This window comes from Chiloscyllium plagiosum, chromosome 32 (genome assembly GCF_004010195.1).
Source record: "Chiloscyllium plagiosum isolate BGI_BamShark_2017 chromosome 32, ASM401019v2, whole genome shotgun sequence".
In the NCBI taxonomy this organism is placed as follows: Eukaryota; Metazoa; Chordata; class Chondrichthyes; order Orectolobiformes; family Hemiscylliidae; genus Chiloscyllium; species Chiloscyllium plagiosum.
Window position 1 is genome coordinate 5189094 of NC_057741.1, and position 10968 is coordinate 5200061.

The window sequence follows — 10968 nt, forward strand, 5'->3', positions numbered from 1 at the left end:
GGCCGGCTGGGTGATGACGCAGATTAACGAACCAATGATCTCCGGGAGTGGGCGTAACCAATCACGTCAATTTTGGCGGGGAAGGCGCGCGCTTGGTATCGCAGCAACCCACTCAAACAGGCCGCAGGCGCGCAGACGGTTACCCAACATCAATAACTGTACGGGTCTTAGTGGCGGTTTTTGTTTAATGATTTATATGTTTTTTGGCCAACACTTGGGTGGTTAACTGGAGGGTTAAAAACTTAGATGTGTCATTTCCGTTGTTTAGAACGGAGATTTTGGCCCGATAACTAGCTGGGATCAGGAGGCGGCTGCGCAGCGAATGGAGCAGGTGGCCGGCTATTCACAGGTAATGACCGACCTTCAGCCCGGTGCCTGAAGGTGTGGGCTCCGCTTTGTATTAATTGACCTATGAAAGTTGACGCATCGTCATGAGAAAGAAACTCCACCTGCAAGTCACTTCGTGAGGAGTCACCAATCCGATCATATCCCAATAGAAAATCTAATTGCGATCCACATGAAAGTTTAACAAACCTGGCCATGTTAATATGCTCGTTATTGTGTTCTGGTGAAAGTCTTAGAGCAGAAATGTTGAATTTAATCTTTGATCGGGATTGCAAGAACGCCATCTGGCCCAGGGAGCATACTATAATTTTACGTTGTGTCTGTACATTGACCTCTCGGATCACCATTTCGAAATTTGGAGATGCCGGTGTTGGACTGCGGTGTACCAAGTTAAAAATCACACAACACCAGGTTATAGTCCAACAGGTTTAATTGGAAGTACACTAGCCACTACCACCTGCTGAAGGAGCGACGCTCTGAAAGCTAGTGTGCTTCCAATTAAACCTGGATTAGTGGTGCTGGAAGAGCACAGCAGTTCAGGCAGCATCCGAGGAGTTGCTCCTTGGACGCTGCCTGAACTGCTGTGCTCTTCCAGCACCGCTAATCCAGAATCTGGTTTCCAGCATCTGCAGTCATTGTTTTTACCCCATTCCAATTAAACCTTTTGGACTATAATTTGGTGTTGTGAGATTTTTAACTTTGTTCACCATTTCGAGCAACTACTGGGATATTGCATGGGACTTTCCATTTTCCACTATGCTTATATCTTTGTTCATGCAAGCATATAGCATCCATACATACTGACTCCTCAGCGGTGGGACTGTTGGCTATGGTCTGCACCTGAGTCTCCAAGAAAGTCAAATTCTCAAAGCTACCTTGTTTGGTACTTGGTTGACTGGGATGGGGGGAAAAAGCGGTCCCAAATCTTGGACTGTGTAGATTGGAGAGTCTCACACTGTGGGAAAGTACAAATGAGGATCAAGTGAGTGGAGATGGCACAGTTGGTGAGAGAATAAAGCAGATTGACTGTCTGAGGGGAGAGTTGGGTCAGTTGTTTGGCTGTTGGGGTGTGGAGGAAGGAGCATGTGGAAAATAATGAGTTGTGGGGGCAAACTACTTAAAGCATACCATGTTAGTAATATTGTTATTCAACTCACCAGTCCTTTCAGTTCATCAACATGCTCTTCAGTGTTATCCCTCAACCTGCACCCTAAAATCTCTATAAAGAGAACCACTTTGAAGGGGCATTGAAAATTTAAAACTCTGTCTGGGAGCACTTTTTCAAAGCATGCCAACATCCAACCTCTTACCCCACAAATAAAAGGTAAATTTGCCACAGTCATGCCAGACCATAGCAAGAGATGACTGGTGGTTATTTACCGTGAGGGTCATCATGCCTCAGGCAACAGGAGAGGTTGAGAAGGAGTGTCCTTCATGGTAACCTCCGTTAATGCCAGAATTGAACCTATGTTATTGGCATCCTTTTATCTTGCAAATGAGCTATCCAGTCAATTGAGCTAACCATTCCAGCATTCCACCCTCAGCCAACTATTGAAAATCAAGCCTATTAAGTCTGTTTCCCTGTCATTGATACTGCTAGAACTGCTGAGTATTTCTTGTATTTTCTGTTTTTATTTCATACTTTCCCTCTAGGGTCACATGAGCACTGACATATGATAGAGAGGCAGTTGGCCCACCAGGTGGATTAGAGCTGAAAATGTGTTGCTGGAAAAGCGCAGCAGGTCAGGCAGCATCCAAGGGACAGGTGAATCGACATTTCGGGCATAAGCCCTTCTTCAGGAATGCCTGAAATGTCGATTCTCCTGTTTCTTGGATGCTGCCTGACCTGCTGCGCTTTTCCAGCAACACGTTTTCAGCTCTGATCTCCAGCATCTGCAGCCCTCACTTCTCCACCAGGTGGATTACTCTACATTCATCCCAGACTTATAAATGGCTCTCAAAGAAAACCTATTTTTTTAAAAAAAGATTTACCTCATCTTTCTGCAATAGATAACCAAAGGTTAGATCTGGGAGCTAAAATTTTGGAACTTAATTGAATTGAATGGTTTCTTGTCACGTATTTTACAGTGAATAATATTTTAGAATACAGTGAAAAGCTTTAACTGTTGCCACAATCTGGCATCATTTTGAAAAGGTTTTTAAAAAGAGGAGTAAAAAGATATATCTGAAAGAGAGTGTATCTCCATTCTGGCACCTGCACCATGAATTCTGAGCCAGTTCACCAGCGACACCAGTGCTGCCACTCTATCGACTGCTTCGCTGCCAGCTGTGCAGGACCCACGAATGTATGAGTCGCGACTCTTTAAGTGCCATCTTTTTGCCACTGGGACCACCTCGCCAAGGCAGAGTCCCATATTGAATCCAAACTTGCCCTACAACCAGGAGTCCTTGACTGATAACACGGCCTACATTGGCTGCAATCAGGAGTCCTTGGCTCTACTGCTGCCTCGATTATGCCATAATTCCCTGCTCTGGGCATACCATGATGCTGCCACCTTGCCAACATTAGGAGACCCCACTCCAGGCTTACCATGTTGCAGCTGCCACTTTGTTTGCGCCAGGAGATCCCTTCTCTGGGCCTACTGAAAACAGGGGTCCCTGGTTCATTGCCTGGCCAGGCCAGGCTGCCACCATGCTAAGAGCCTAGTTCCAGGCACCCCTATCCAAGATATCGCCTTGCTGGTGTCTCCATTTTGAAGAGGTTGCTGCCAGCTCTGGCTGCTGGGAGGACGTCCTTCCTGCTACTACCACAACTTCAAAATAATGGGAGGAGTGGCATCAACTACCGCCACTCTGACTGCTGGGAGACTGCTACCATTGTGCACAGCCCACTTTCGCTGCTGCGCCAATGCAGCCAATTAACCCATCAAAGAAAAGAAAAACAAAAGAAAAAGAGCAGAAATAAAAAGAAAAATACCGAAAGCAGATTGGGAGTGGATGAGGTCTAGGCAAGACCCCACATACAGCCCTGCTACTCTGCTACCATCTTGGTTGGGTGTGAGATATGTAGGCACGTGAGTGGTATTTCTTTGAGATAATAGGAAGATAGAGCAGGTGAATGCATGACTGACGAAAATGTGCAGGAAATTGAACTTTCTGGACTGATTTGGAGAAGTGCAGTCTATACAGGCCAGATGGGCTGCACCTGAACAGACCAATTTCCTTGCAAGGTGCATTGTAAGGACAACTGGGGAGGGTTTAAGCTATGTTCTATGGAATGGAAACAAGGTGGTCAATGAATTGGAAGACTCACCGTGTACTAGAGTAATACATAGTAAGGTACCAAATGGGTCATACAGAGCAAGGATGCAATAGATCTAAATCAGGTTTACTGTGCATGTGGCTGTGGACATGCAATGTGGTGAAGAATGTTGGGGAGTTTCAGACGGGCATAGCTGAGGGAGAATATGAACCAGAGATCTGGCTATGAAAAGGACGTGACTGGATACCAAATATTCCTGAAAAGAGGCGTTCAGCAAATAGTACAGTGGCATTGATGATTACTGGAGACAGTGTATGTCCTAGAGCGATCATTCATCAATTAGTTTGCCAAGTTCAAATTGACTCATTTATCCTTATTCTGTTTTCCGTTGGTTAGCCAAATACCCCCAACACCATAAGCTCTTATCTTGTAATAATCCTATGGATGGTAGCCTTATTAAATGCCTTTAGAAAATCAAATACTGACTTCCCTTTTCTGCTTTTACATCCTCAAAGAGTGCTAAGACCTCAATCTAAATCAATGATTTGAACGAGGAAACCAAATGAATGGTTGCTACAGTTGTGCTGTATCATAACGATTTATTTTTATTTATGCTAAAGAGCCTTTACTTCTGTCTCTTTACAACTTATACCAACTGACCTTATTTGCTGGTGCATTCTTATGTTTGTACACTCCATTCTTTCCTGCCACACTCTGGTTATTGTCAATGTATTCCCATCATGCAATCAAGACATTTGTCTTGTTCTTTCTGTTTATCTTCTCAAACCTTCCCCTCATGCAAACCCCATTCCAAGTAGTTGAAAGTCTTTTCTACAGCCTCAGTTATACAATTTGCCAGAGTCCCAGGAATGAAATCTATTTATTCTAAGCATGCATTCAACTCTGTTATCTGAAATTGCTTTGATACAATTTGCTTCTGTGCAACTGGTGATATTATCTACTACTGTTGCCATTCTTGTTTCTTAACAAAGGTTCTAAGCTACAGCTCTACAAACTGGTGCAAAGAGCCTGCAAAGGAATATGTAAGTAGGAATAATGAGTCAGAGATAAAATGGCAAATGGAGAGGTGAAATGTAGAAAAATGTTAGGCTGTACACTTTAGCTAAGATAACAGAGCATTTAGTGGAGGTTCACTGCAAAATGCTGAAAAGGTATCTGGGTGACCTCATGCATGAATCTCAAAATGTTGCTATGGAGATACAGTAAATAAGTAGAAAAGTGATTGGCCTTTATTGCAACAGAGCTTAAGATAAAAGTGAGTAAATCGTGCTCAGGCTCAGAGAAGATTCAATAGGCTGACTTCTGTGATAAAGAGATTATTTTATGAGGAAAGGTTAAGGATATTGACCTTGTACAAGAGATAATGTCTTGAATAAGAGGGTAGATGCTGCAAAGATATTTCCCCTTTTGAGGGAATCTATAAATAGGAGTCAAAATAAGAAGACTTCCATTTAAGACCCAGATGAGGAGAAATTTCTTCTGTCAGAGCACTGTTTTGGAGCAAGATCTTGTTCCCAGTTGGCAAGGTGGACATGCAATGCCAGTGGACCTCAAGGTTGCCACACTCCTGAAGTTCCTCATCTCTAATTACTTACATGGACCTTTTGATGACACCAGCAGGATTTTGTGAGCTGCTGTCCACGGGTACACCTCCCAAGCAATGGTCGTCATCTTTGCAGGATGGCAATTTATTTTGTGATGATTGAGAACAGAGGACTATCATTTGCATTCCTAATTGTTTAGACTCAGGAGAGGCTATAAAAGTATCCAGAACAAATAATAGGACAGAGCATTTGCAAGGGGTCAGGAATTTAACTTCAGGTGTAGCAGATAGGGGACAAGTGAAAGGGACAATAAGAAGGGCGGTAGTCAATAGCGGACAGAGGATGTTATACTTAAATGCTTACAGTAAACAAAGAAAGGTAAACAAACTTCTAGCACAGATTGAAATTGGCTGGTACGATGTTGTGGGCACCACAGAGACATGGCTACAAGGGGATCGTGGCTGGGATCTTGAGGGGAGAGGCAGATGCACGGTACTTGCGGGGGAGATGGTTGCCTTGTCAATTATAAATTAAATTAAATCGACAAAGAGCAATATAGGGCCAAAAGGCATAGAATCTAAGTGTAAAATTGAGGAACCACAAAGGAGAAAAGACCCTCAAAGTTTGTGCGAAGATTTGTAGCTCGGGTGCTCGTTGTTGTGGTTCTGTTCGCCGAGCTGGAAGTTTTTGTTGCAAACGTTTCGTCCCCTGGCTAGGCGACATCATCAGTGCTTGGGAGCCTCCTGCGAAGCGCTTCTTTGATGTTTCCTCCGGTGTTTATAGTGGTCTGTCCCTGCCGCTTCCGGTTGTCAGTTTCAGCTGTCCGCTGTAGTGGTTGGTATATTGGGTCCAGGTCGATGTGTTTGTTGATGGAGTTTGTGGATGAATGCCATGCCTCTAGGAATTCCCTGGCTGTTCTCTGTCTGGCTTGCCCTATGATAATAGTGTTGTCCCAGTCGAATTTTGTTGTCTGAGCGTGGCTGTTGGTTTGTGTGCCGTTATGAGTCCTAGGGGTCGCGGTAGTGTGGCTGTCAGTTCCGAGATGCTCCTGATGTATGGTAGTGTGGCTAGTCCTTTTGGTTGTGGTATGTCCTCGTTCCGTGGTCTTTCTCTTAGGCATCTGTTGATGAAGTTGCACGGGTATCCGTTTTTGGCGAATACCTTGTATAGGTGTTCCTCTTCTTCTTTTTGCAGTTCTGGTGTACTGCAATGTGTTGTGGCCCTTTTGAATAGAAAAGACCCTGACGGGCGTTATGTACAGGCCTCTTAGCAATAGTCAGGATTTGAAGCAGAAAATAAATCAGGAGATAAATGAAGGCATGTAAGAAAGGTGCTATTACAATAATCATGCGGACTTCAATATGCGGGTAAACTAGGAAAATGAGGTTAGTAGCAGATCCCAGAAAACAATTTGTGGAATGTCTACAAATTTTTTTGTTTGGAGCACCTTGTGATAGAATCTACTAGAGAACAGGCAATTCTGAATTTGGTGATGTGTAATGAGGCAAACTTGATTGAAAGCTTTAGACAAAAGAACTCCTAGGGAGCAGTAACCATAGCATTATTGAATTTACCCTGCAGTTTGAGAGGAAGAAGCTGAAATTAGATCTAAAAGTATTACAATTGCGTAAAGTTAACTACAAAGACATGAGGAAACCTAGCCGGAGTTGATTGGAAGGGGAGCTGAGCAGGCAAGATGGTGGAACAAAAATAATGTTGCTGGAAAAGCTCAGCAGATCTGGCAGCATCTGTGATCAGAAATCAGAGTTAATGTTTCGGGTCCAGTGACCCTTCCTCACAACTGAAAGGAAGATAGTTGGTCAACATTGGCAGGAGTTTCTGAGGATAAATCAGAGGGCACAGCAGCAATTCGTCCCAAGGAAAAAGAAACATCCTAAAAAAGGATGAGACAACCATGGTAGATGAGGAAAGACAGAGACAGCATTAAAGCTAGATAAAAAGAGTATAATATAATGAAGATTAGTGGGAAGCCAAACGATTGGGAAACCTTTAAAAACCAGCAGAAGACAACTTTAAAAAAGCAATAAGGGGGGAAGAAGTTGAAATATGATGGTAAACTAGCTAGTAATATAAAATATTTCTTTCAAATATATAAAAGATGAGAGAGGCAAGAATGGACATTGGACCACTTAGATCACAGAGATTTCCAGCAGGAAAACAGACCTTTTGGTCCAAGTAATCCAGGTCGACCATATATCCTAAATTAATCTAGTCCCATTTGTCAACATTTGGCCCATATCCCTCTTAAACCTTTCATATTCATATACCCATCCAGATGCCTTTTGGATATTGTAATTGTACCAACCTCCACCACTTTTTCTGGCATCTCATTCCATATATGCATCACCCTGTGTATGAAAAAGGTGTCCCTTGGGTCCCTGTTAAATCTTTCCCCTCTCACCTAAAGCCTAAGCCCTCTAGTTTTGGAATCCTCTACCCTGGTGAAAAGACCTTGACTATTCACCTTAACCATGCCCCTTATGATTTTATAGACTCCTTTAAAATCTCACCAGGGCCCTGGTGAGACCACACCTGGAGTACTGTGTGCAGTTCTGGTCTCCAAATTTGAGAAAAGACATTCTGGCTATTGAGGGAGTGCAGCGTAGATTCACGAGGTCAATTCCTGGAATGGCAGGATTACCTTACACTGAAAGACTGAAGCGACTGGGCTTGTATACCCTTGAGTTTCGAAGACCGAGAGGGGATCTGATTGAGACGTATAAGATTATGAAAGGATTGGACAGTCTGGCAGTAGGAAACATATTTCCACTGATGGGTGAGTGCCGAACCAGAGGACACAGCTTAAAAATACGGGGTAGACCATTTAGGACAGAGCTCTGGAGAAACTTGTTCACCCAGAGAGTGGTGGCTGTGTGGAATGCTCTGCCCCAGAGGGCAATGGAGGCCCACTCTCTGGATTCATTTAAGAAAGAGTTGGATAGAGCTCTCAAAGATAGTGGAATCAAGGGTTATGGAGATAAGGCAGGAACAGGATACTGATTAGGAATGATCAGCCATGATTATATTGAATGACGGTGCAGGCTCGAAGGGCTGAATGGCCTACTCCCGCACCTATTGTCTATTGTCTATAAGGTCACCCCTCTGCCTCTGATGCTCCAGGGAAAATAGCCGCAGCCTGTTTAGCCTTTCGATATAGTGCAAACCCTCTAACCTTTGTTACCTTCTCAAAGAATTCTAACAAATTTGTCAGTCATAACCTCCCCTTGATGAAGCTGTGCTGTCTCAGCTTTATTTTACCGTGCACTTCCATATACAGGCCAAAATTATAGGCTGGTTAGCCTGACTTTGATCATTGGTAAAATTTTAGAGTCCATTATTAAGGATGAGATTGCAGAGTACTTGGAAGTGCATGGTAAAATAGAGCTGAGTCAGCACAGCTTCATCAATGGGAGGTCATGCCTGAGAAATCTGTTAGTACTCCTTGAGGCGATAACAATAAAGTTAGACAAAGAAGAGCAAGTGGAAATGATTATTTGGGTTTCCAGAAAGCCTTTGACAAGGTGCTATACAGGAGACTGCTAAATAAGGCAAGAACCCATGGTGTTAGGGGCAAGGAACTAGCATGGATAGAGCATTAACTGACTGGCTGAAGGCAGAGAGTTGGATAAAGTGATATTTTTCAGGATGACAGCAAGTGAAGTTCCACAGGGATCTGTGTTGAAACCACAACTGTTCACGTTATACATTAACAATCTGGACAAAGGAACTGAGGGTATTACAAAGTTTGCAGATGACACAAAGATCAGTGGAGGGACAGGTAATGTTGAGGAACTGGGAAAGCTGCAGAAGGACTGGGAAAAACTTTAAAAAAGGGCAAAAAAGTGGCAGATGGAATCTAGTGTGGGAAAATGTGAGATTATACACTTTGGTAGGAAGGATAGAGGTGTAGACTATTTTGTAAATGGGGCAAGGCTTTGGAAATCTGAAACACAAAAGGACTTGGGAAGTTCCTGTTGTTACGACACAGGGTAAACCTTCTTGCTTACTTTAAACCAGCAGCACAGAAAAGATTTATCCCGTGCAGTAATCTGTGAAACTTTGAGAGGCCAAGAACTATTTGAGATAAAAATTAACAACTTTATTTCTTAAGACATAACAAAGAATAATGAACTAACAACTATTTACAACTCCTTCCTCGAACCTATCTTTTACCTTCCCCTTCTACAATACTAGTCTGATAAAACCCCCGATTAAGATTTACCAAAATTTCAAGTTTTCAAAACCAGCCAGATGTCAAATCTTCTCTTCCTCTATCATCTTCTTAGGGATTTCTGTTTTACAGGTCACTGATCGATAAAAGTACCTTTAAGAGAGCTATTCTCCAGCAGTCTGCAGATGCTGGTGGCTTGGCAGCTCTTCTCCCAACTGTTCAATTTTCTCCAGTCTTATACCCAAAGCATCAGATTGTGCCATTTGCTTTTAAGATTGTCAATATACTAAATTCAAACTGGATTGGAGTTTGGTATTTATCAGGGTATAATTTAAACTGATTGGCCTAATTCAAATCTGTTTTGTCGTTTCCAGCAGCCAGTTACCCTAGCTACTAAACGAAAAGGTTACATTATATTTTGTTCAGAACACCTGGTGCTGTATCATGTAGTTCTGCTAGCTTTTAACTCTTTAAAGGTACCGTGCACCCACATCTTCATAACACAGTTCAGGATTCTCTTAAGGTTAAATTACAGGTTCACTTGGCAGTTAGGAAGGCAAATGCAACGTTAGCATTAATTTCAAGAGGTCCTAGAGTACAAGAACAGGGGAACAGGGATATACTGCTGAGACTTTATAAGATTCTGGTCTGACTGCATTTGGAATATTGTGAGCAGTTTTGAGCCCCGTATCTAAGGAAGGATGTACTGGCCTTGGAGGGATGCAGGGAAGGTTCACCAGAATGATTCCAGGAATGAAGGCATGTCGTACAAGCAACAGTTGAGAACTCTGTGTCTGTTCTCAATGGCGCTTAGAAGGATGGATGGGGAGGGGGGAAACGGAAATCTCATTTGTGTTTACAGAATGCTGAGAGATCTGGATAGAGTGAACCTAGAGAAGATGTGCCCACTAGCAGGAGAGACTAGGACAAGGGCACAGCCTCAGAATGAAGCAACAACCCTTGAAAACTGAGATGAGAAGAAATGTCTTCAGCCAGAGAGTGGTGAGTCTGTGGAACTCATTGCTGCAAAGGGCTGTGGAGGCCAAGTCATTGAGCCTCTTTAAGGTAGAGCTAGGTGGTTTTCTAGATTGGAAAGGCGATCAAGGGTTATGGGGAGCTGACAGGAAAATGGGGTTGAGAAACATTAGCCATGATCGAATGGTGGAGCAGGCTTAATGGATTCTGCTTCTCTACCTTATGGTCTAATTTGTTATCATTTACTTCAGTTTTAATTTTAAACCTGTCCTTATTCTTCTCACATCTCAGTATTGGCTAGTTCTGGCATTTTAATGAATGATATTTCTTCTGAACTGTTAAGCCTTTTTCCCACTGCTGTTTTTTATATTATATTTTGTATTGCTTTGGTTACCTTAAGTTTATTTGTGCCCTTTTTATTTTATCTTAAACCTTATAATTTTATCATCATTATTGTGCCAAGTTTTCCCCCTAAATTTGCTACTCTTATCGAGTCTAGTTTATTTCCCATTACTGGCAGTGCTTTGTTTTTTCGTTGGACTTCTTACATACTGGATAAAAAGGAAGTGCTATACATAGTTTAAACTTCCATTCACTTTTCCCTTTACCTATCTGTTCTTCCTATTTGTGCGGAGTTATATATGATCTCATATGATTACTATTCAATG

The 10968-nt window shown here is 42.7% G+C and overlaps 1 protein-coding gene across 2 annotated transcripts in view; it reads left to right on the top strand.

The window, feature by feature from the left end:
* Positions 1-46: 46 nt before the first annotated feature.
* Positions 47-10968, top strand: part of bbs12 (Bardet-Biedl syndrome 12) — a 16547-nt gene continuing 5625 nt past the window's right edge. Inside the window, exons 1-2 of one of the 2 annotated variants that reach the window (XM_043674053.1) lie at positions 47-158; positions 269-349. In XM_043674053.1, coding sequence (XP_043529988.1) covers positions 323-349 — 27 coding nt within the window. In that variant the 5' untranslated portion in view covers positions 47-158; positions 269-322. Of the gene's footprint in view, positions 159-268; positions 350-9622; positions 10328-10968 lie in introns of those variants that run through there. The other variant, XM_043674052.1, reaches the window with a different exon arrangement.